The sequence below is a fragment of the Bombus terrestris genome, chromosome 11, assembly GCF_910591885.1.
Source record: "Bombus terrestris chromosome 11, iyBomTerr1.2, whole genome shotgun sequence".
NCBI lineage: Eukaryota > Metazoa > Arthropoda > Insecta > Hymenoptera > Apidae > Bombus > Bombus terrestris.
The window spans coordinates 18,295,412-18,321,391 of record NC_063279.1 but is presented as its reverse complement, the minus strand read 5'-3'; the positions used below and the strand labels follow the sequence as shown (position 1 = coordinate 18,321,391).

General features: G+C 42.4%; 2 protein-coding genes across 6 annotated transcripts in view; one reads left to right on the top strand and one right to left on the bottom strand.

Moving 5' to 3' along the window:
• The window catches only part of LOC100644218 (acetylcholinesterase), a 35,567-nt gene extending 15,646 nt beyond the window's left edge, over positions 1-19,921 (top strand). Inside the window, exons 2-9 of one of the 3 annotated variants that reach the window (XM_003399342.3) lie at positions 709-869; positions 4,942-5,265; positions 5,569-5,799; positions 6,404-6,695; positions 6,977-7,612; positions 7,781-7,942; positions 8,013-8,188; positions 15,092-19,921. In XM_003399342.3, coding sequence (XP_003399390.2) covers positions 4,953-5,265; positions 5,569-5,799; positions 6,404-6,695; positions 6,977-7,612; positions 7,781-7,942; positions 8,013-8,188; positions 15,092-15,267 — 1,986 coding nt within the window. In that variant the 5' untranslated portion in view covers positions 709-869; positions 4,942-4,952 and the 3' untranslated portion in view covers positions 15,268-19,921. Of the gene's footprint in view, positions 1-708; positions 870-3,487; positions 3,749-4,941; positions 5,266-5,568; positions 5,800-6,403; positions 6,696-6,976; positions 7,613-7,780; positions 7,943-8,012; positions 8,189-15,091 lie in introns of those variants that run through there. The other 2 variants (XM_012314383.3, XM_012314384.3) reach the window with 2 other exon arrangements.
• A 2,998-nt stretch (positions 19,922-22,919) lies between these two features.
• Positions 22,920-25,921, bottom strand: LOC125384653 (RCC1 and BTB domain-containing protein 1-like). Of its 3 annotated transcripts, XM_048410318.1 has the most exons (12): positions 25,756-25,921; positions 25,301-25,672; positions 24,981-25,183; positions 24,744-24,899; positions 24,410-24,671; positions 24,206-24,333; positions 24,073-24,151; positions 23,879-24,003; positions 23,677-23,801; positions 23,519-23,616; positions 23,314-23,444; positions 22,920-23,252 (listed from the first exon to the last, which is right to left on the bottom strand). In XM_048410318.1, exons 2-12 carry the CDS (start codon positions 25,386-25,388, stop codon positions 23,112-23,114), a joined length of 1,536 nt encoding a protein of 511 aa, XP_048266275.1. In that variant the 5' UTR covers positions 25,389-25,672; positions 25,756-25,921; the 3' UTR covers positions 22,920-23,111. The 3 variants fall into 3 exon arrangements, with proteins under 3 accessions (XP_048266275.1, XP_048266274.1, XP_048266276.1); XM_048410317.1 differs by having other exon boundaries at positions 23,879-24,151; positions 25,756-25,920; XM_048410319.1 differs by having other exon boundaries at positions 23,879-24,151; positions 25,560-25,672; positions 25,756-25,920.
• Between the last annotated feature and the right edge of the window lie 59 nt (positions 25,922-25,980).

Genomic DNA, 25,980 nt, shown 5'->3' with positions numbered 1-25,980 from the left:
TAATTTTACGAGTTCGTTTATTTACGTCCTCATAAATTTATCAGGTGCCTCTGGCTATCGCAGTTGTTTCCCCTTGTAAAAAATTTGTATAATTTGTATAACGAAGGAATTAAAATTTCGACTAGAAAACAAGATTTCAGCTTATAGCATTTGCTCTTTCGCATAAAGTATAATCTCTGTCGTAATTTAAAGAATCATCCGAGACACACGCGAAATGAGAATGGATTTTCAGTTTCCTTGACGTCGTCGGCCGGCGAGACTTACGGATTTCTCCGTGTCTTTGGGAAAAATCTCGAAGAAAAATATTTTCTCAAGAGCAAAGATAATGGCTCTCCTAATGGCTCGAACACGACACAGATAGGATGCAGTCTCGTTCCTTGAAAACATTTTCTAATAAAAGCAACAAACTTTCTTCTCTTTCTCTCTTCTCCTGTCCTTGATCCTTGCAACGTGTATTCCGACTACATTTAAGGATCAAATTTCTCGATTTTATTTCTCGCAACGTTCGGAGTAGTATTCGAGCCACATTCTTCGACGATTCACCCTTCGTAGGAAAATGCGCGATGGTTCTTTCGAGGGGAAAGATTTGACGATGTACCGGAATCTCGTAATTCCCGGGGCTAACGGTCGCCTGATCTTTCGACCTATCGAATTTTTCACTCATGATTGCCACACTCCTGACTCAATTTTCCACTCCCGCTGTTGCAGCCAAGCGATGATCCGTGAACTTGGAATGTAGACGGAAGGGCGGAAAAGCGGATCTGCCCCTCGCAGGATCGAAGGAAGGGCTTTTCTTCCACCTCCGCTATCATCTTCGCCGTTACTTCACCTTTAAATACCTAAGATCTCCACATCTAGACTTGGACACTGTAAGTACGCCGCAACTCTCTCTTTTTTTCCTTTTCTTTTACAATTTTCGAACACGGATAAATCCGTCAAAATCCGATCCGTTTATTTTTCGTCCTTCTTCCGCCACGTATCCGAGAAAAAATTTCCAGATAGCTGTTTCAGAATAGGACGTCGAGATACAATGTATAAAAATCGATAAGAGGGATAATGAGAATGACCTAATTGAGCCAAATCGTGATTCTCGTAGGTCTTTCTTGTTTCTCGTTTCAAAATGATTACTCTTTCCATTCGGTTTTCATTTCGTTCCTGGATTCCGGTTTAACCAAGATCTTCCCTCGGTCTCGGAAAAATGATTCGCCAAGCCTAAGGAACGGATTGGCATTGACGAGAAGAAGGGAGCCATGGAAGTAAGTAACTAATTGGACCGGAGCGAGGAAGCGAATCGAATAGCTCGAAATCAAAGCTGGTCTGCCTTTTGTACGGACTGCTGGTCTAATTGGTACGCTACGCCGGCCATTCATCGCGCCATCAAGAGTACAGAGCCAATTGATATCTCGTCTCGAAAACGCATGCGGCATTCCCTTCGGTCTCCCTTTGGAAATCAGAGAAAGTCCAGCCAGATCCCCAACGAACGAAACTTTCGCTTCGAACCTCGTTTGCTTTTAAATATATTTTTTCTTTGTGTGCCATTCCGCGATATGGACAACGTAATTATACGTTTCCCTCGGTTTTCGTGCCCGTCTAGATTAGCCTCGAGTTTATACGATCGTACAGAGCGATCTCGCGCATTATGGATGAAAATTACGATATCACCGTATTTATTCAAAAATTAACATAAACTCGGAGAGAGCCTGTTGAACTGGTAGAATTCTTTTTTCTTCGCCCTGTCGACGCAGCACACGCGTAATTAATTATCGAACGATCCACTTTGCGGAAAGCGAGGGTGCATGATTGATACACGCAACCGCCAACATTTTCTGGTCCCTTAGGTTAATTCGAATAATCGACACGAACGTTTTCTTTTGTTCATTCGCGTTTAAGGAAGATCGATACGACGACACGTGTCGTTAATCCGCGTTAACGTTAACAGAGTTCAACCAGCGAGTTTAAAAAGCTCTGTTTCCAATGGAACAGTGGCGGATAATTTCGACAAATAAACCGAGCAGATAACACGGCCGACTGATAACGCAGTAGCCTTGCAATAAAACGATGCAAAATCTCGCGTGCAGGAAATTCCACTGGGAGGCATAGCTGGATTTTACCAGTTTAATCGAGCGGTTCGATTTCCAAGCGCCGTGGCAAATTTCGGCGCTATATTTTCCGGAACACTCTCCGGAATTGCTCGTTACACGAACGCATACGTAATAGAACAGCATCCGCGTTTATTGACTGATATACGTACAGCGACGATGTTATTACATCCCTCTATATCTGATTTCGCGCGCTTTCGCTAAGTTTTCGTCGTAAATCGATTTTTTCTTTACTCGTTAAACCAGCGAAAAGATACAAGAAGAAAGGAGAAAGAAAAGAAAAGAAATGACTAAAAAAGTGGCAAGGAATTAATTAGGAGATAATCGCGATGTATGCAAAGGATACAGATAGATCTAACCTATAAAGCTGGCGTAAAAGTGCGATACAAGCCACGATCGTCTCTAGATATACATATATGTATGCACGTGTGCACTCTACTTGCACCGTAGCAATCGCTTGCACGAGATCGAGAGAAATCTCGATTATCACGATCGACAACATCAGTCGAATGTGCTCTGACTGAACTTTCGAGCGTATGGCAAACTAAGCCGGTGCCGAGTAGCTAACCACGTGCAGATTTGCCCAGAAAAACGAGGATTGAGAGAAACGCGAAAAGAGACGCGACAAGGAGCATAAATAAACGAGAGGTATGGCTGTATCGATCAGTCAGGATAAACGACGGGTCTCTGGGCCGAGTGGCTGCCAGCTTCGATGTCCACTGTCCCGAAGAAACGGGAAACTTGAAAAAAAAAGCGAGGTCGAGGTTGCACCTTTTTTCGCCCGGCAATCTTCCACTCTCTTCTCTTCGTCGATAGTCAGCGCACGCTAATCGAATTTCGAAACGAAAACAGACTCAAACTCCGTATCGTTTTCATTTTCAGCCGTTCTGAAACTTCCTCGTACATTCCACGAAATAAAGCGAATAGATCTTAATCGTAGAATCGTAGAATCGTAGTAACATCGTTAACCCTGCTACGGTCGTCGTATTTTTACATTTCAATCTGGCTGTCATTTTAGCAAGCGAGGAGGATTCGTAACGTTTTGAGAAAATATTTAATATACATGTTTAATTGAAACAAAAATTCATGCCTACCAATGAGAATTTTTTCAAATCGCGTTCAAACTTGAGATATTCCTTAAAGTTAACCTTAAAGTAAAATTGAATGGAAGATGAAGGAATATAGCGTTAATCGATGCGGGAGTCGTGTAGTAAAATACGAGAAAAACGTCCGACGATCATTACGAGAAGTCCGTTGAATCCGCAAGCGACCGATTACGCAAGATCTGAATGCCACGTTGAAAATAGCGAAACGAACGTGAGATAACTAGTTCTTGCAATGATTCTCGTAATGAACTCGTGAGTTATCGCCCGTTGCACGATGCTGCCACCGCGACAAGGGGGACAACTAACCTTTTACGTCGGCTGCGTTCGCAGCCTCTGTGTCTGCCTATGCCTCGATAGAAAGGTACCTCGCGTCCCTAGCTCGAACTTCCTCTTTTCTTCACCCGAATTCCACCCTGCAGAGTGTATGACGAAACGCAGCCGGGCAAACGACAATCAATCTTGTTCTACCTTGTGGAAAATTTTCAAACAACGAAATTATCATTGTGCGAAGCTTCGCATCGTCTCATTTGCCTAACGATTTCGGTAAGTAGAACACAGTTGGAAACAAAAATAAATTTCATGGTAGATAGAAGAAACGGTGACGGGGTTTGTTCGAATCGTTGGACGATTGTATCGGGAACGATCTCTGCGACGAATTCGTTAGCGAATAAGAAGAAATCGTTTATCAATGTTGGTAATCTTGCAAGAAAATCTGTTTACGGGTAGCGCTTAAATCACTTTCCAAAGCGAAGTTCTTCCAAATTAAAACGGAAACGAAAACGAAAAGCGACCAGGTAATACTTGTCATTAAACGTTGAATATTGAACGAAAAGACAGTCGGCGATAAATTATCATTCCCGATGACAGCTAATCTGTTATTTCTCTCACGTATGCTTCCGCGTGTAACACTTAGATACTGCGTGTAATCGCGCCTGACCAACGCTCCACACAGACGGAACACGTAGAAGGAAATGACCAATCAACGCGGACCTTCGTATAGAATCGCCACGATATGTTTCCTTTTAACATGTAGGAAATACAAAAGAGTCGTGCACAGCTGGACAAAGAGATCCTTCGATTTTCAGAACTTTTTTCCAAGGAAATTAAAATCAATTTTGCGGACGAAATCATGGAACGTTTAGACACCTACGGGAAGTCGGCTCAGTTTCCGAATATCGAAGACGGCGCGAACAATCGAAGAAACGAACGCTCGAAATTTTACACGAACCGATTCCATGAGTCACGGCAAAGAGATGCGCGTACCGAAAGATGGTGCATTTAATCGTCGAGTAAATAGCGCGAGTTCTATAGATGAAAGCAACGAGAGAAAACTCGTCCGCAATGAGACGTACGGAATACATAGACGAACAAAGACCGACCTTATTTTTAATTATGGAAATGATGATGTGAATCGATCGTGAATCGAATCACAGGCCGAATCTCGTTCTCGCGCGATATCGCCTCAAGAAAGTAACGATCGTCTCCGACGCACATAAAGAATAAGTTTCCATCGGAATGAACCACCCTGCGTTGCGTTTGTCTCTCACAGCAGTAGGCTTCCATCTCGCTTTACCTCACGAACCGCAGTCGCGTTAGAAACCAACTCTTTTTTACGAGTGCGTTCGAATACGATCGGTACGTTTCTCTAACTGCGAACTGATTTGAAAGCCAACAACCGTTTCGCAAGGGAAAGGCAAAAAAAGCACGACGTTGAATCGAGCAATGTGGTGTTTTAGGCGAGGACACGATGTCAAGAAAGAGAAGTTCCTTGAGCAAGTTCGAGGCCCTGATGGTGCTAAGTTTAACGGTACTCGTTCAACTGGACGTCTGTTGGTGCACGCCGTCTCACAGAAGCAGACATCACGCGGACATGTCCTACGAGGATACGAAGAATTTCCGAAGCAGCGAGGAGTTGCCTAGACCAGCCGCCCTCAATTCGAACGACGATCCGCTGGTAGTGCAAACCAGAAAGGGCAAGGTCAAGGGTAAGACCATGACTGCCACCACGGGAAAGGAGGTCGACGCCTGGTTCGGGATCCCTTACGCGCAGAAACCTCTCGGTAGGTTCAACCTGTACTGATCTATCGCCTTGGAAAATTCGGTGATTAACCTTTCATCGCCAGCTCACCCGGACGATTACTCCCGGAGAGAGTTATTCTCGGAAATTTTCTCTTTCTTCTCGAAAGTCTTTCTCGCGAAAGTTTCTCTTTTTCTGAAAAGCGGTCAAAGGATCGTTAGGTAGAAGTAATGGAAAAATCGAACGGTAATGATAAGAGGAAATGAAAAACAGAAAAGGAATCGAACTGGATCGTTTGAGAGACGAGAGATTGGGAGGAGACAAACGGGACGGGATTCTGTTGCAGGAGCTCTGAGGTTCCGGCATCCGAGACCGGCGGAACGTTGGTCGGGGACTCTAAACGCAACTACGCTACCGAATAGCTGCGTGCAGATTCTGGACACGGTGTTCGGCGACTTCGCAGGTGCGACTATGTGGAATCCAAACACACCGTTGAGCGAGGACTGCCTTTACGTGAACGTGGTCGCGCCACGGCCTAGGCCTACCAATGCCGCTGTTATGGTATGGATATTCGGTGGTGAGTTCCAGCTGACACCTGTTCACATCCTTAGACTAGACATGCTCGTGGAAACTAGAGCACACCGTCGCCAGCGGTCGACGTTCTTTTACAGGTGGTCGCTTCTTAACGAGAAACGCTTATTTTCGTCGCGCGCCGTTATTTTAGGGCGGCTATTTTTTCACCCAAACTTCATCTAAATGATCGGAAGAACGCTCGAGAAAGCCGTTTACACCGCTGCGGAAGTTGCATCCCGCCAACAGGTGCTCGATCGTAAGAAATTATTTGACGAGATACGAGCGTTGCCTCGCTACGATTTTACTTATATTCGGTGTGATGCTTAAAAAATGTTTCCAAATGTCAGCTTTTTTCCGCGCGGCCGTCACGAAATAAGCGTTGTTCAAAAAGAAGTCGAAGCTCCTCAATGTGAAAGAAATTAATCCGAATGGAATGCAAAAGAGAGTCTGCGAAAAATCCCGTGTATAGGCGCAGACACTAGTTTACACTGGATTGATCGTGTTTGCGCGTACATGCGTGCGTGCGTGCGTGCGTGTGTGCGTCTGTGTGATCTATTTGGAAAGCAGAGGTTTCTTTCGAGAGATGGAATCGCGCGACATCCTTATAGGTGGCTTTTACTCCGGATCGGCGACCCTCGACGTTTACGATCACAAAACCCTGGTGTCCGAGGAGAATGTGATTCTAGTCTCGATGCAGTATCGAGTCGCCAGCCTGGGTTTCCTGTACTTCGGAACGTCGGATGTTCCTGGGAACGCCGGTCTGTTTGATCAGATGATGGCCCTTCAGTGGGTCCGCGACAATATCGCTGCCTTTGGCGGAAATCCTGACAACGTGACCCTGTTCGGAGAGAGCGCGGGCGCCGTTTCCGTTTCTATGCACCTCCTTTCGCCTCTATCAAGGTGCATACCTTTTCTCCTTGTCACTTTACGTTGTTTTGTTTGTTTCTTTGCTTGCCGCTACCATGTCTACTGCTATCGACGCTGCTACGCGATAGACGGTTGGAGATCACCCCCTCGACGAACAGCCGATTATATCGTTGTGGTCGAGCGTCAGTTGCCGCTGGACGATACACGTCGTAAAACAAGGAGGGTGGTGGTCTCGAACTTAGGGCCGCTTCGATTTTCCAAACGATTGGCCAACTTTTAACGGAGACACCATTCTGTGTTTCTCTGGCTTTCAGGCATCTCTTCAGTCAAGCCATCATGCAGTCTGGCTCTCCAACAGCACCTTGGGCCATCATCTCGCGCGAAGAGTCGATCATGCGCGGCATTCGATTGGCAGAAGCTGTCGGTTGTCCTCACGATCGCGACAACTTGCAAGAGGTGATCGATTGTCTGCTGATTAAGGATCCGATTGAATTGGTGAAGAACGAATGGGGCACTCTGGGCATCTGCGAGTTTCCGTTCGTTCCCGTGATCGACGGCGCCTTTCTCGACGAGACGCCACAACGCTCGCTGGCCACCTCGTCCTTCAAAAAGGCCAACATCATGATGGGCTCGAACACCGAGGAAGGTTTCTACTTTATTATTTACTATCTCACCGAGCTGTTTCGCATCGATATGGCCGAGGATGTAAAAGTCACCAGGGAACAGTTCGTTAGCGCCGTTACCGAATTAAATCCGTACGTCAATCAGTTCGGAAGGCACGCCATTATCTACGAATACACGGACTGGCTACGTCCGGACGACCCTCACATGAATCGCGACGCCCTGGATAAAATCGTCGGCGACTATCAATTCACTTGCAACGTGAACGAATTTGCTGGCCGTTACGCCGATACGGGAAACACCGTTTACATGTATTATTACAAACACAGGTGAGATGCATGTCCGATCGATTCGGAAAGAAGGAGTAAATATCACGAGTAGGCGAAACGATCAATGCGACTCGTCCGAAAAGGACGTGTTCGCCTCTTTATGTCGGCTCGCTTTCGCCTAAACCACGATATTTACGTGACCCCGATTTCTTTCCCATAAATCCATAGATCGGCGAACAACCCATGGCCAAGATGGACCGGTGTGATGCACGCGGACGAAATCAGCTACATCTTTGGCGAGCCGTTGGATTCTTCGAAAGGATACATGCCAGAGGAGATAAATTTGTCCAAGAGAATGATGAGATATTGGGCGAACTTTGCAAAAACAGGGTAAGTCGAAGAGCGATCACAGTTTTTATCTTTTCTTCGCATCTCTAACGGCTGACTGTCGTCGTGTTAGGGATCCGAACGTCGGAGACGTCGAATCATGGACGCAGACCTATTGGCCGCCGCACACTGCCGCCAAAAAGGAATACCTGACGTTGGATACCAACAGTTCCGAAATCGGAAACGGACCTAGAGCGAGGCAGTGCACTTTTTGGAAGAAATACCTTCCGCAACTCCTCGCCGCTACTTGTGAGTAACTTTTACTTTCTTCTTGTTCTTCTTGCCGTGAAAAACAATGACGGCGTTGCCGCAGCGCGTTATTTCCTAACGAAAGATTCGAATCTTTTGCCGTTTATCGGAATTTGTCGAACGTGTTTCTCGCTCGCGCCAACTATCTTAACGGTCGGTTCATCGTTCAACGTTCAACCCTTCGACTGCATTTAGATTATCTCCTATGACACCTGTTGAGTGGAAAATACGTTTCATTAACCTCAAGGCGGCCGTTCGGGACCGTCGAAAGCAAATCAATCGGCTCGATTACTTTTTCCGGTCGAGAGATTTTAATCGAGCGCTCCGTTACCGAACTTCGAATGCAAGTCGTTCTCGATTAAGCTTCCGGGGCTACGAAGCATTCGTAATTCGAGCCGAGATATCTGTCATACCGGTTCACGAAGGAATCGTCTGCCGAACGAAGAAGGAAAATTTTCAGGCTCAACTTTCGACCAACGAATGAACGAGACAGAATCGCCGATGAATAAACACGTGCCAGTCTTCGTTCTATCGAAATCTAACCCACGTACGTTAACGAAGTCCCGTTACTTGGTGAATTAAAAACAAAATGAAATAGCCGAGCTTTTTCGCGTGGTGAAACAAACGTTGGAACGCCAGCGTAGAAGATTTCGTGTCGCAACTCGCGTATCCAATATCCTAGTCGCTTACCTATCGATACGTACACACGCGAAATTTTCGAAATATTCGATTCGCGTGTGTAAATCAAGTACGAAATCAAGGTTGCTTTTTTTGAAATTTTCGAACGAACTTTACTCTTTCTCTACATTGTTGAACTTGATCCAATGAAAGAGACAGTCGACCGTCGTAGCTACCAACCAAGTTTTAACGTTTGCCCGAACTTTTCGCTCTCTTAAATTCTTCTCGGCCCACAGCCTTTTGCTTGTCACGCGTAAAAAGTTTCAATCGTTTCGACGAAACGTAAATCACGTATTCCGCGCGCTGTTTCCTATCCTTCGCTTTCCGATTCATATTTTTCGCCCTTTTGACACGCTTCTGATGAAAGCGAAGCGAATTGCACTGTTTCGGGCGGGTTTCGACCATTTTCCGAAATTTTCGTTCGAATTTGAAAAAAAAAGTATCGTTTCTACTAACAAGTTCTGTTCAAGTTTCTCTCGTTTTATTTCTCCTTCTGCTGTTTCACGATCGAACCGAGTGGAACAGCGAACAGCGACGAAAGGTAGGACTTGAAAATTGGAAATTGCTTTCTTGGCAGCTTTTCTATGATCAAATTATTCCATCCCAATTACGTTATTATAAGTGAGTGCAATTTAATAGAGACGATATTCGTGGTTTCCTGACTGAGGGGGCGACTGGTCTCTGGCCTCGTGCCATTCCACAAAATACAGGCAGATGCCTGAGGAAACCTAATCCTTCGTATTCGGTTCGTCCATTATGCAGATTCGATTATTGGCCACGATTATCGGTCGTCGCAGCAGTAGGAGAGCACGAGGGATCGCGTTTTATATATCCGAAAAAGGCTTTTTCTAACACCGTAATTGCCCAAAAGTCCGCGTTCGCTTTTTGCCCGAGACACAAGATTTCCTGTATTTCTCATCGCGAAACAGTAGACTTCGAGCGCCGTGTGAGACGCTTCGCGAGACAGGACGCGCTCAATACAAATCTGAGCGAACGATGCAAATTCAAGCGCGACGCTGACTATACTATATCTCAGGTCGACTATGTTGCAACGATTGTCGATTTAAACGATCCTAGACGGTTTCAACATCCTTGAGACGAACATTCTTTCACCCTGCGCAACTGTCGACAAAATAGAGATACTCGGGTCCGATATGACCGATCCGTTGACAACGTTCGCTGCAAATTCCCGAACAGACTTATTTAACGATTAATTTCGTTTGATTAATGGAATTTTGGCTAAATCTACGAGAATCGGAGGATGAAGATTACCGAGAAGTTCTCTCCTTCGAGAAGCAATTTCGTATCCCATTGACTCCGAGATGAGCTATCAATCGAGAGTGCTTAGCTCGCGTACACCGTGCCTTTGGAGAAACGTTAGGTCGCGGAAAAGGAATGGCTGCGAGCCAACCATCGATATCTATTCAAAGAATAATCTCTATCCGCTTCTTCTTTGTTCCGAACAATATCGGCACCGTCGTCGTCGTCGTCGTCGTCGTCGTCGTCATTGGCCAGGGACCATTCGCAAAGAAATCGTCGAATCGGAGAGACGTGCCAATTTTCAGTGGCACCGATTTCAGACGATGTTTCTTGGAAAATCTTCCCAAAACTCCAGAATGTCGTAACTACTTCTCGATAAACGTTTCGTCGACGTTTCGTTAGTTTAGTGAAGAGAAACAAAGAACGAACGCCCGTGTTTGTTTCTTTATCGTTCACTCGCGACGAATGCGTCAGCAACGGTAATTCGATCGATAAGAAATATTCAACGAGGAAAATTCAACGATATCGACTCACCAAGATAGAAAATGAAATTCCAACGGAGAAGCTCGCGGGCAAACGGAGGAGACGCACAGCGACTGGGAGAGCCGAGGATAGGGATAACGGTCGCAGCGAATTTATTCGCTTTTTCGCGACGGATAAACTACTCGCGATCGAATCAAGAATCGAACAGCGTCGAGGAGCAATCCGTCAGCAGTTGCGACTCAAAGATCTCGATAGGATGGTAGAACAAAGGGGACGAGAAAAGAAAATACAAAGGGGTGGCTGCGTTAGTCGGTGGAATATCCGGTGAATGGTTTAGCGGGGCAGATGGACGAAGCAAAGAGGGGATGATATCGCGACGGATAAAAACGGCGCGGCGGTGCAGCGGAAAATTGCTGCCGCGGTGCTGTATCTTCTTCCAACACTCCCCTGGTCGATTGTTTTTTGTCTCTTTTTTCTCCTCTTTTCAATTAACATCCATCGTGCCTGCAGCTGCAGCGAGTATCCAGATCTCTTTCGACAGAATCGTCAGAGCTCCGCTTCACTCGCGAGTACATGCGATTGCTACGGCTCGGCCAAAGTCTGAGGTTTTTAAACTTTTCGGAGATTCGCCTTACGATAAACAACACGATTCGCCTCGCTAGCCGACGATGGCGCGGAGCAGCTACCCGTAAACGAGTTTTTCCTTCGACGAGAACATACGGCTCTTTTACATTTACGAGGATAAGTAAGGTAAGGGAGGACAGTCGCGTTTCGCAACAGGATCGGAGAATTAGGACGAAACGTTGCGCGGTTAAATAAAATGTCTGCATATGCGGCAGATGCGATTCTCTGGTCTGGCGCATCGGCACTGTAAATAGAACAACGACGTCGCGGCATTGCTTTATAATTACGTCGGTGAGCTTGGAAAGGTTAACCGCACGCCAATGAAGGTAGAGGGTGTACAGCACGGGGACGTGTCGTTGTCACGAGCACTAATGGCTCGTTTACACGGTAAACCATTGGCGTAACCGCAGATACACTCTGCTCGTATTTTCCCTTGTTCCGGCTCGGACAATTCATCGACGAATCATCGATAAGCGAGCCGATTTCCCGATGATCGCGAGCAAACGCGTATTCCGAGGAAACGTCCGGTAATCCGGGTCCGCTGTACGTTTGGGCGGTCGACCTAATCGATCACGCACGGTGACGTTCTCGGTTGCTTTTAAACGAGGATTTATCGCCTCGTAAAATGAACGGAGGTTTTAGGCGAGCAGCGTACGGGTGCACCGTGTAACGGTAACGCGGTACGAGTCCGCAGAGCGGACGGGAGCGGACGAAGGTGTCATTTTCATCATCGCTAACGATCCGAATTCGAGCCATTGGCGTAACGCTATCGTAACCGTGAGACCAATTCCGGTGTCTACCGCAGCCGTGACGTCACGGAGTTAAATGCACCCTTCTATCGGACACGTTCCCCGTAATCTATGTATGCGCCGCAGAACTGCCGTTGATACGGCGCCAACCTGGAACCCGCTCGGATCGGACCGCTATTACATTCACGATAATGCCGTTATCTCGCGTTAACGATCCCTTATAAAAGTATATTTACGCTGGCCACCACCGTTTTGACTTCCGTCCAAAATCCATCGAAACATCGACGTTGGCCGTGTACGGGCGATAATGGAATCGCGACCATAACGATAACTATAGGACGCGTAATCGATCAAAAGCGAAAACGAATCGCGGATATTTATTCGAAAATTTTCGAATCACCGATAAAAACATATCAGAGGAAAATCGAAATACACAGATAAGCGATTAAATTGAAAGATATGAAAATCTACGACTATCAAGTTCGAATCGATTCGCTTCTCTTAGCGGAGGTGCTGAAATTTTCTTGCTTCTCTCTCCTACGATCATTTCCACTTACTAGACGTTACGAAGTAAGAAGGTTTCGAATGAAATTTGAAAATTACTGCGCGAACGCAACAACCTCGGCGTATCCCGAAGCAGTTATTACGGCGACAGTTCCATTAGGAACTATCCACGCGTAACCGCGTCGTTTAAAATTTTAAAAGAACGTTTCGTATTCTTCGCACTCTTCGAATTTATTTCGATGGTTTTTATTTAACCTACCTCTCTACTACTTATCTGTCCGTCTGGCTAGTTGGAATTTTATAATCGAAATTTCACCCACTTCTCGAACAGCTAGAAAACTGAGATTTGAAACACATGCTTCTTTTCGATCGTAATACGATATACGTAATTTCAAAAAATTGACAATTGTTTTATTGGAAATAATTGCCTATTTAGCTGAATTTGTTGGGCTGAAACGTGGAAAAATCTTTTTATCCCACAATAGGAAATCGATGTACATCGCGAAATGACTAAACATCGAGACAAAAGTAAAATATGTAAGTTGAACAAATTTGTTTAAGTGACTTTTATTTAAAAATATACTAAAAAGGAGAAAATGATTTTCTTAATCGGGTATCATCAAGTAATTGAATGTAATAACGATACACAGGGAAATCCGTATATATCGAGCACACGCGGTAATTATATAATAAAGTATCACTCAATTATTGAACTCGTATTGCTAAAAATAGAATCATGGCGTCATCATTCTTGTATAGTCTGTTAGCATGACGACTGCTTCACAGTTTGATTCAAACATTTGTATCCTTTACTCCTATCCTACTTTGCCTTTTATTTTCTTTCTTTAATTTGCTTTGTATATGCATTAAAATATACGGATATATATATACACAAGCTGTATCTTTTCCGCGTGAATCTTAATATATTTCCGCGGAAATATCTAATATTTTAGCAGGCATTAACAGCTAACGAATTGTCCAATAGATAGATCGCAATTAATTACTGTACACGGGTGCTCGATCGCGAAAACAATGACACGCGTAGCCTCTCTAAACATACTGATTGATCGTCCGTCGCCACGAAGAAGAGGAAACAGAACGGTACGATAATAGTCAGCGTTGACGATTGCAGCAGCATATACGTATCGCTATTGGCTGTCGATCGTCGATGCTCGAATTATCATAGAGAGCAATTACATCGAGGCTCGTAAATTTGTCCAAATAATTAACTGGAAAGGAGATAAACATTTTTCCAAGCGAACCTTCTTGCTCGTAGATCATTTGTCGCTGATCGTTCGGTCGTTCGTTGAGAAAGTTGTTGGACAATTCGTTGACCGATACTCGACGACGCTTACTCTTGCAAAGTAATTAAACGAAAATATGTCGAGGGAGAATTGCGAACGAGAAACTTGGAGTTTGATTACGAGTTCGGTTCCTCTTGCAGTTTGCCGAGAACTTTTCCAATCGATCGCAAAATCGAGCATCGGTACTCCCGGGAATACTGGCGCGTCCAGGTGTTCGCCACACGTTTCTCCCTTTTATTAGTAGTCGGTTTGCGTTCGCGGCTGCAACGCCAATTCATCCAAGTTGCTAGGAGACGAAGTGGAAGCGGAAAAAGAAGCGGACGGAGAAAGCATAGTGGGTCGGTGGACGTCGGGCTGACTGGTGGGCAAGTTTGATCGGTGCTCGCGCCTCGAAAACAAAACAGTGATAAAGTCGGAGGGGCAGCTGGCTCGACGAAAGGTAGGGGTTTTGATCGCGGCACCCAGGAACGAAACGAACGAACGGACGAGCAGGGTAGACGAGGGTGCGGGGGTGGAACTGGCCGCTCGGCAAAGTGGATCGATGCCGCCGCGGCACGTCTGTGCGCGCAAACGTGCGCACGTGTGCGTACACCTGATACATGCATCATCGTCCACAAAGCCACGGAGATGCGTGGATCCGTTAATCGCCGATTCCTTCGACTCTCATATAGAAAAACGCAACGCGCAATCTACGCGACTCACGACTTTGATGCGCGTGCAATTTCAATTCAACCGATACGAAACCCAACGAATCCAAGTGAAAGTCTCGAAGAGAAGAGACGCCGTTGTCGCGGGAAAATTCTTTGATTAACTAAGGTTAATCGGTCGACGAGCGATACGAACGACAACTATTATCCGTTTTAATCGAGTTTCTCGGCTACCAGTCGTAACGACAACATCTCACGCGACGCACCGGTCATTCCGCGCCAAGTTAAACGAATTCTTTGTTGCGTAATCCACGTTATCAAAGCACGCTCTTCACGTCCTCTCGGCGACCGTCGAACGCAGCAGAGGCAGCATCTCTCTTTTATTACTTTCATATTTGTTGGATTGATGCAGTTTCATCGTCGAAGGAACGAATTTTTCGCTCGTTCTTTCACATCTATCTCCTTGGTCCCATTGTTCCGAACGTTTTATGAAATGTTGTTCAGGGGACTGGTAGTTACTTGTAACGAGCTATTAATATTATTCATACTGCGTACATCTATATGTTCTCGTGACATGTTTAAAAATCGAAAGCGTACCGTCGCGTCATCGTCGTCGTTGAATGTAAGGCAATTTTTCATTGTTTTCTGTTGCAGCGAAACTGGAACTTAGTCAGAAGATGGCATGTAGCGGTACGAGAGTAACCGACGGAGGACATCTGTTCCTGATGTTGAGCCTGCTGCTAATCGGTACCCTGTTCAGTCATAGGATCGCGATTCAATCGGATGCGAACAATGTGCCGGAGATGATCGACCCCAGGGGCTTCGTCTAGCTTCCGCAGTTAACTCTTTGGATCGTTCTCGATCGTCCGGGAAGAGGCCAATGGAACGCGAATACGGACCAGCGAAACGATCGACGACCTTCTAAAGCGTGTAAACGAATCAATGGCATCGTTCGTTGATATCTCGAGGCGATTCGAAGCGAGACAGACACATATCAATGCAGCGGAGGGCGCTCGATCGACCCACTATACACGATCGTCTTGTCACCGGTTCGCTAGTGAGAAAGATCTTGTAGATCGAGAGACAAATCTACGTCGTCCCTTAGAGGAGGGGACGCGGCAGAAACTATACGCTAGACAAAGGACTCGAAGATTTCCTTGAATCGACGTAATCGATCACCGACGAGTGTCGTTTTATCGTTCTCCAATTTTAGTCGTTCCTCTATTCTCAGTCTTTCGAGAACGCGATCGACAAAGTCCTCGCGAATCGAGAACGCGACCGTGGTTGATATCGTTGGCGGAGTCGCAATACATGGAGAAAATAGTAATCGTAAAGATATAACGTACGCGCCGAATCGAAAGTTACTACGCGTACCGTACGTTTCCAGGTACGGGACACGCGACGCGCGACACGCTCTCGGTCGAGCAAGACGCTTCTAGTAGTAAGAACGACGCCAACATCCTAAAACCATCAATTGGTCCCTCGTAAATCGTCTGACCTACTCCGACAGCGACTACTCACGCGACCAATGTAAAATCACGCTCGTACCGCGCTTTATTCCGCGTTTGCAATTTTACTCGGGTATCGCAAATTTATTCGCCTGTCTCGTAGTTGGTTCTTGAAACTTAGAATTTCGATGGGGATCAACGGGGAACGAGTACAGCGTAACGCGCGACTAATTTGATCGACCCGTTGCACCTGAGAGGAAAGAAATACGCTACAAAATAGAATTTGATGGCAGGCACACAGCGTACACACTCTTCCCGTACATTCTAGTTTTTGATTAACGCCACGGCAATATAGGTCACTGCATCGGTGCTTTTATCTTACAAGCGACATCATCACCGTGGACCTGCACGTTATCGCGAAACGCACTCGGCCCCTAGATATTTAATCTACCCGCGACAGGATAATCCGCGCGCTATTCGCTGAAAAATATCATCGCACAAACGATCGTTATCCTTTATCTCAGCGAACTTTGTATGATCGTCGAAAGATCGCATTAGCGCTAACGAAAATTTGTAGAAAAATTGACGCGATGTCTACGGATTTTCGGAAAGGGTAGAAACGTTCTGTGGACCGTCGGTCGACGCATTCGCCAGGCTTTCATTCCGGGGGCACGACTTCCTTTTAATCTTGCCGTTATTGGTGCTGCAACTGTCTACCAACAGGTACGGTAATGCGAGCCGCAATTCGATCTATATACTCTGCGGCCGCTTATACGTGCGCATGTTTGTAATGCGGTGCAGCTACTGCAGAGTCGATTGCATTCGTACAAATTGCGGAGATTTAAACGCCGTAGGACCGACCAACAGTTCGGCCATCCTGGAACATCCGTCCGATATTATCGTAGCGATCGCCGCGAATAAATCTCCTCGACGATCGTCGTTCCGTTCGTCGCGCGACGCAACTCCAGACGCGATCGTTCCCACAAATACAAACGTATATCTCTGTTTTTATTTACTCGATTTATTTGGAAAAAGAAAAGCGGATTGACCCATTCGGTGATCGGAAGTACAATACATTTGCGCACAAGGCGCGTACACGTCGATACGTTGCATCGATGGCAAATTGACAGAAATCATGGCGGTCTCTGCATCGAGTCCCGACAGAATTGCAAATTGCATTCGGTTCAGCGCGACTAATTTATCAGCGGCAAACTGATCGACATTGACTACGCGGATAGAATGCTCGATCGATGGTCCGTTCGTGGTACAAGAGAAACGGATGGTCGACGTGGCGGATTTGTTCTAAGGACGGTTGTTTGCAATTTCAAAATTATCAGTTAATGGCATCGCTAAGATGATAGGAGAAAGAAGGCGAAACGTTGTTTCTTCGCCAACGATTCTAAACTGCAGAACCGTTCTTCGTTGTTCTCCGGATAAGATCTATCGTTCGTACGAACGCTCAAGAAAGGATATTGGATTTCATTCGCTTCGTCTACGATGATGGTTGTTCGTAAGGACGCGCGGAGAACGTCGTAAAATTTTATGGCGCGACAGCGAATGCAGAGTTCGTCGCAGTCGTATTAAAATCCTTCCGACTGCGGTACCAACTGGCGATCGAAATTAAACGACCGCCAGGACGCGTTCAGGTGCGCTCTCGCCGTATCGGAGGTGCATTCCTACGTGTATCTCACGCGCTCTATTTTCCTCGCGGCTCCGCCATCGATTTTACACGAGAATACGCTTCTATTCTTCCAACACGGCTACCGACGAAGGTCGCGCCTTAGCGTTTCAAAACTCCACTTCCTAAACTCTCCACTAACGGAGCAATTCCTATCCATTCTGCGTTTCGTAATCCTTTCTCTTTCTTCTCCGCTCCTTTCTCTCTCCTCTTTATCGTTACTTTTGTAGAATCCAAGTGCGATAGCAAGCGTCGAATTTGTAATCCTTTCTTCCAGGAGACGACTTTTCCAGCAGGCCACTATTCTCCGTGTACCTTTGTCTCATTTTCTACATCGAGATCTTCCAAACGGTGTAACGCAATTTTCCTAGAAGTGAACCGCGAACAAACGTGTGATTCCGAGGACACGACGATGCACGATTCCGCATACATAAAATAAATAATATTCAGCTTACCCGTAGCATGACGAAACGTCAACAGGATAAACGCGAAATTAACACAACGCTGCGAAAACGTACACAGATCCCGTCGAAACGGCGACGGGGAGAAGACAGTTCTAGAGTCAAAGGAGGAACCGCGGCTGGCCGAACGAACGATCTATCAGCCGAAGAGGAAATCGAAGAGCACGAAGCGCCCGCCATTCCCGAGTAAACGAAGAGCAAACTCGAAAAACCGTGCGTTTCTTTCTTCCGTTCTCGCCATCTGCCGTGTTCCTCGCGACAGTAGAAAGGAAACTTGCACGAACGCAGGCTAAGTTTTAATTAAGATTTAATCACTAATTACCTGTAATAACTATTACTGTAAGTAGAATGACACCGCGCGCGTACACGTACACGCGTGTATTTTGTGTGTGTACATACGATATTCCCCAAAATATCAGATAGACATATATACATGTACGTAGAATGCGTTATCGATTCATCAAAGAATCGACCGATCAAACAATTTTTCTTTCTGCCTATTGCCTCGATGATCTCTCTCCCTCTGTCTATTTGCTCGGTGATCGTTTGAAATCAATGATTTTCGCCGTGTGTAAGGAGGAAAGATAGTAAGGTAAATTATTGGCCAAGAGAATTCCGTTTCTTATCCTTTTGAAACTTTCTTACAACAACAGCTTCGTAAAAGAAGTTGCTTCTACGAAAATTGCAAATGATAAAGAAAATTCTCTACTCGGAGTCTTCCAATCGGCTAAATCTGCTTTCCTTTCTTTTTTCCTGCTTTTGATCGACGACAGGCACGCCTTTCCTCCCTTTCCAACCGGACTGTTTCCATCTTAGTATCACTGGCGCTTTGCCAACGGATCTTCTTGCCTTGTTTCTTTGTCAGCATCGAACAACTTGCTTCCACTGATACCCAGGAATAGTTTGTTCTCTACCCGTTGAATCGTTTTTTGTCTTCAAACCTACGTATTTCTACCTTACTTGTGTATTTAGAAAATTAGTCGATTATTCTATCGTCTGTGTTCAAGAATAAAAGAGAGAAAGAGAGAGGGGGAGAGTATTCATAGAGCAAAATCCAAAAAATTCCAAGGAAAGGCGAAAGAAGAAAGACAGCGAACGAACGAAGCTTACCTAAGGTAATCGGTAATTTTGTGGAGAAACGACTGGTTTCCGAGCAACCGAAATCGCGCTTATTTTGTAGCGTAAATGAATAAAATCAAAAGAGATACCTTGTTCGCCTGCTTCTGCAACAATCAAATTTAGCTATTTTTCCTTTTGTCTCGAAATGGATCTCGATTTGGTTACGCTAGTTCGAGGATTAACGACAAAGCGTGGCAAAGTCACGCGAGGGCGATTATAGTTGAAATACGAATTTAGTTGGGTCGCGACAATATTACTTTGGAAATTGCAGTTGGTTGAAACGCGTTTTTCATTACTTGTATAATATTATGTAAATATACCATAACGGTAATAATCGAGAAATAGCATCCCCTTTTAATCGACGATAAGCAAAGTAAAAAGAAAGAAAAAGTATAAATCTGATCCATAAGTATTCTGGATTCGCTAACTAGCAAGTTTGGAAATAATAAATCATACGAAAGTATATGCGTATATGTGTACGCGTCCACCTGGCCGCGTTAAACTCACTGCGATCGCGATTTCAATGCATTATGTATAATAACATTATACATACTATACATACGTATATATAAGTACATGCATATATAAATATATACATACGTAGCATGTATAGAAACACTTTAGAGACGGTATCGTCGTACGTTTGTATATACGTTGTCACCCGCACCTATCGCGGCTCACGAGATTGTAAAATGAAATGAAACGAAATGAAATGGGACGAAATGAAACGAAATGAGATGGGACGAAATAAAACGAATTGGAGCGAAACGAAGCGAAACGAAAAGAAACGAACAGAAGGAAACGTAAACGAGCTTGCTGAGCCTAATCGATTTAAGATCGAAGATTCGTTTAAAATATCTTGATTTCCGATTCGCGGAAGAATCGGCGCTCAAATTTCCTCGATATCCTCTCTTTCAAACGCGTTTTTACCATTCAAATAAATACAAGTGAAAGAACGTTTCCCTCTCTTCAAATTTTCAAATATACATACCTAATTGCGTCATACGATAACATGTTCGTAAATGATAATGACTCGGTCGAACGAACGATTATTTGTTTGCAAGACACCTCGTACATATTTCGCGCCTAATATATATTTCCAAGTAAAAGCGACGTCCGTGAAATTGCGGCTCCGTTCAGGTGAACACGCGATTTAACAACTAAATGTATTTCATCGTTATCGAGGATAACCTCTCCATCTTTCACCTGAATTCCTTATTTCTTTTCCCTCCGTGAAAGAAAAGGAAAGAAAGCGAGATCTGGATTTCGAAAGATTCTTATTGACTAATCCGATATACAACGTACGTATGTTTGTTCGTATTGGCAATAACGAAGAGGAGTTTGATAAATTCTATAGCATAGAAACGTTCGCTCCGCCGATCTATTTTCAATGCGACCAGATGGTTACTCCTATCAACGTATATTTCTAGAAATTCTTTTCTTTGCTTTACATCCTGCTTCGTTTGAGCTACGCCAGAGGTCGCGCGATAGAGCTCGTTTCGTCGAGGAGGAGAAGAACGCTTTAACATAGAGTGGAACAAGTAATCGCGATCACGATGCCGCAAATAGGTAACAGAGATAGATAAAATAGTTCGACGAGACTAGGACGGTAACAAAAATACGTAGAATTTGCCAATGAAGGAATGAATACGCAATCTCTGCTCGCGATGATTCTTTCTGCAACTTTTGCCTATTATTATACACGATATCATCGAACACGGTCGAGAATGATCGAGAGGTAGTGTAATTGATTCCAGTAGCCGGCAGAAGTTTCAGAGTGATTTATTACAAGTCCGTACAAAGGACTCTAAACGATCTTCTAACGCGGCGCCAGGCGCCGGGTGCATTCGAGTCAAAGAATATAATAGAAAAAAAGAAGAAGAAAAAGTATATAAAAAAGAACGAAAAAAATAACGAATTGCTATCAGATATACTTTTCTCATTCGTTGAATCGGAAAAAATCGTGTGAAGCAACGGCGGAACGCTCGAAGAAAATTTTTAAAAATGATAATTATCGCGATAACGGTTCGAGTTTTCGCGCAACTAACTGTGACTCTATGTATGTAATTTAATGTATAGTAATCGCAAAACACGCGCCGCCGGTCCTCCGTATTCTAAAATGACGATTCGTTGCTCGAGATCAACATGAGCGCAAAATGCGAAGAATAATTCTCAACGATAATAAATTTATGTAAATATCATACAGCCCAAGTACGTGTATATAGCTGGCTAAAAAAATATGTTAATCGTGTCGGTGCAAGAAATTACTTATTGTTAGAGGCGATTGGAACAGGAAAATATTTACGTGTACACAAGTCAAATATAGAGAAAGAATTCGCGCGTTTCTAGATATGCTATACACTGTACACTGTACGATATTGTAACGTAATTTAGAAAAGAAGCGAAGAAAACCATAGATACTGATGTTTTTATACGAATCAAAGAGGGGAAGAGGAGGACCGACGGATATCGAGGAAAACAACGGAGAGACTATTTTAGCGGAAAAAACCTTGTTTTATCTTTCTTCCTTTATCGAATCGAAAGAAATCTTACTTCTGTCAATGGGATTCACAGCGAGTCGCTGAAAAAGTAGCCCGCAGGCCTAAATACGCTCTAATTAATTACAAAAAAAAAAAAAAACAGAAACTAAGTAATTATCATAGCCGAATAGTTGATCAAATTCAATACGACATTTTCGAGTTGCATCGTCGTACTTTCTCGTTAATCGTTGTATTGGATTACGATCATTAACGCAATCGGCCAACAAAGAGTCGCGTTTGTCCGATGCATATTCCCGGTTACTTGTCCGATGCATATTCCCCGGATCGTTTGTTTCCTTTTGATTTTACCAACGAAATTCTTTGATTCGATCCAAATTAACAACAATTTTAGACGCAAATGGATTTTCTCTGATCGACGAAACTTTCATAAATTTCGATTTCGAAAGCATTACGTTTACAATAAACTAGCTTTAAACCTTCATTGATCGGAATTAATATCAAATTGATGACAATATTTTCGATAGCATTTCGTAAATATAGAAATCGATGTCGAATCGAAAAATGCATCGGACATCGCACGCGCAAAGATAGTGCAAACTAAAAACATCTAACAATTTACCATACGGCAAACCGACTACCTAGTATAATCTATACGTATAAATATATAAATATAAAACATAATGATTATTCATTAAATACTATTATTGATTATTGATTATTTATTACATTGATTATTTATTAAATACTATTATTGATTACTGGTCATTAGTTGTTAATTGTCGTTGTTGTTATTATTATTATTATTATTATTATCATCATCATTATCATCGCCGTCGTCATTCTCATCATCATCATCAGCAACGGCAACAACAGCATCATCATCAACATCATCATCATCATCATCATCATCATCATCATCATCATCATCATTATTATTATTATTATTATTATCATTATCATCACCATCATCGTCGTCATTATTATCATTATCATCATTGTTATTATTCAATAGTTACGTACATATTATACGAACAATAAAAATTTACTGCTTGTATATATTAAGAATATCTTAATAAAAATAATGTGCGAATGATAGTCAATTAAATTTTATTGGCCATATATCCTTTTATCAAAAAACTGATGATGTATTTTAAACATCAAAGTATGTCGCTTTTTAACTTTACTATAAAATTTTACTATTTTCTATCCTTCGTTAATTGTTCGTTAATAAACAAATAAATAATTCGTTAATAAACAGATTCATTGACGGGTAAATTGACTTAAATAATAAACGTTTATTTCAGATTCTATGTACAAATAATATATTACAATGAAAAATCTGAATGAAATCCCATGTTGCAATCACCTTATCATCGCAAGTAATGTGTATTAGGTACAGTATTTAACAGCACGAAACTGTTAAACGTTGTATAATATTTATTATACAATAATATAATATATTACGAACTATGTTTTAAAAGCACCAGCTTGAGCAGCTTTAATTATGAAAGTTTTCATCGTATTTTCATCTAATTTAGCAAAACTCGCTGTTTGTACTACGGCAGTCATGTGATTTAGCGCAAATTTGAAACAGTATTCCTCCGATTCCTAGAATTATATTAAAATTAATGACACTGACTTTGTTTAAATAAAACCACATTTTATTTACCTTGGCATTGTACTCAATAGCTATACTGTAGCAAAAAGCAGCGTTTTCAACTGTAATTCCTCTCCTTATTATTTGTATGCAGCGTTTTTTCAGTTGATTTTCCGAATAAGCAACCGCTAGTTTCAAAAGTTCTTATCCACAAAAATCAGAAATAATTTTCAAACCACATTATAAAGTCTCAGGGAAAAAATAATGAAATACATACCTAGCATACTTTCCAGAGCTAAATCGATTTCGTCAGTGTACAAATACTTTAAAAAAGCTTTGTATACATCGTAAGAAAATTTTTGTTGTTTTATAACACTACAACAAATGATTGTAACATTTAAGGAATCTAGATACTCGTTAAAGCGGCAAACCTACCTCTGATTATTTGTGGCCAATGTTTCTTGAAGCATCGTTCGGAAGTATTGAGAACGTATTACTAAAATAGCTTTGTGCACATAAATAAATTTTTTTCGTACTTGTATCGCGAGATCACTCGTAGTCTACAAATGACAAAGAGAATAGTTTCAAGAAAATAACAATGTCAGAAATGATATTTCTTTACTGTATAAATACATACCTGATCGTTAAATGCTTCTCTGAAACAATCTATTAAACTCACGTCTGGTTCTTCGTCATGAAGAACAAGTGGTTGATGCATAACGCTAGGTGATGCATAACGCGCGAAAACGTCATGTAAGGATCCTGAAGTAGTGAGTACCGGAAATGTGATACTTTGTCCCATACACTCGCCCCACATAAATATCCGATTACCTTCTGCCATAGCTATGCTTATGTGATTGTAATGTGAAGTTGCTACATCCAATACTCTTCCCATCATTTCTTGTTTCAACTGAAGAAACTTTTATTAATTTTCATTCATTAATATAATCATATTACACTTTACCTGTACTGGATTACACATATTCATCTTCATGCCAAGCCCTAACTGTCCATAATTATTTCCACCCCATACATATAATGCTCCTTTGTTACTCAATGCCAAAACATGTGCATAACCGCAAACTATTTTTTCTATCAATGCAAAAACATATTATTAGTATTCAAAAAATGTTCAGCTTAGATATACTGTAAACAAAGATGATATTACTAATTACAACATCAACAAGCATTGTGACTTCACAGGGGTCCACTTGATTAACATAGTTTCCAATTCCTAACTGACCAACGTCGTTACAACCCCAACCATAAACTTTTCCAGTATCTGTAACTGTCATGCTCGATGACTGGCCACAGCTAATACAAATGACTGTTTTGCCAGCTAATGTGGAATTTACTTTCATAGGTGTATTTTCATTTATGTTAACACTTTTACCTACTTGGCCACATGTATTTTCACCCCATGCATACACCTAAATATATATATATATATGTATATATAATCTTTGATCATTATTAAAAAAAACTTTAAGTTTCTATCTAACCTTTCCTTCGTTCGTCAATGCAAGAGAGTGATGACTCCCGCAAGCTATATCGACAATGAATTCATCATTTAAATTTTTTGTTACAGGCATTGGAATCATATGATTGGTAGAACAGTTTCCTAGTTCACCGTGACTGTTATGTCCCCATGAGTATACCTTTCATAAAAATCATGTTATTAAATAATACAACATTAAACTGTTTATTAATATCGTAATAAAGCCTTAAATTCCAAATACCTTTCCTTCCTCAGTAAGAGCCAAGACATGTGGACCTTTACCATATGCAAAAGTTTTTATATTCTTACCACATAATGCTTCGACTTTCTTTGGATAAAAAGTATTACAAGCATCCCCAGTTCCAAGACAACCAGAAGTGTTACTTCCTAGAGCATATACTATTTTATCCCTTGTTATAATTAAAGCTTCATTACCTAAATCACCTGTTTAATGAAGCATAATATTTCATAAATTCATATACGTATATTGTTATACGTAATAATAAGATATAAAATATGTAACAAGAATAAAAATAAAGGTGGAAATAATAGACATTTTACCATATACAAGTGCCATATGAATTTTTGAAACATAATTTGAGTCTAAGAAACTAAAAATTGGCCAATTCTTCAAATCCCAAAGAAACATCTTTATATATATATATATATATATATATATATGTGTGTGTGTGTGTGTATGTATGTATGTATATATATATATCCTAAATTTCTAAAAACAAACTGATTTCAATATAATTTTAATAATAATTGCAATATAATTTGAATTTTATTTAGTAGTTCCAGTGTTTAATCTTCTAACTTTCATTAGGCATTTCTTTACTGAATCATTTATGAGTACTACAATTTTTTCTCATTCTTTTTTATGAATTAAATGTAGTATACTCTTCTTTAAATTCTGCACTACGAATAATTCTGAAATAGAAACAATCGATATAAAGTATAATATGGTAAATATTAACTGATATTAACAATGATAAATAAACTCTTTTACTAACATGTGTATTCACACTTTATATTTCAATAGTTTGTCAATCTTGTTGAATAAATTTGTAAACAATATCACTAAACACTATTGTATAGTCTATTCAATGAGACGAAGCACTAATCGTAAACAAAATGTGATTACTGCTATTGACCGTCTACTAGTGAATTCGAATATTCACCATAATCCCTATCATCCCTCCTCTCGATCCGTCATTGTTTAGGGTTATTACGATTTT

Coding starts and splice junctions, on each gene's coding strand:
- LOC125384653 (XM_048410317.1), bottom strand. CDS start 25,388: ATGTTTCTTTGGGATTTGAAGAATTGGCCAATTTTTAGTTTCTTAGAC. Junction 24,334..24,409: donor GCTTGTTGATGTTGTAATTA/GTAATATCATCT, acceptor TTGCATTGATAG/AAAAAATAGTTTGCGGTTAT. Junction 24,152..24,205: donor ATATGTGTAATCCAGTACAG/GTAAAGTGTAAT, acceptor AAGTTTCTTCAG/TTGAAACAAGAAATGATGGG.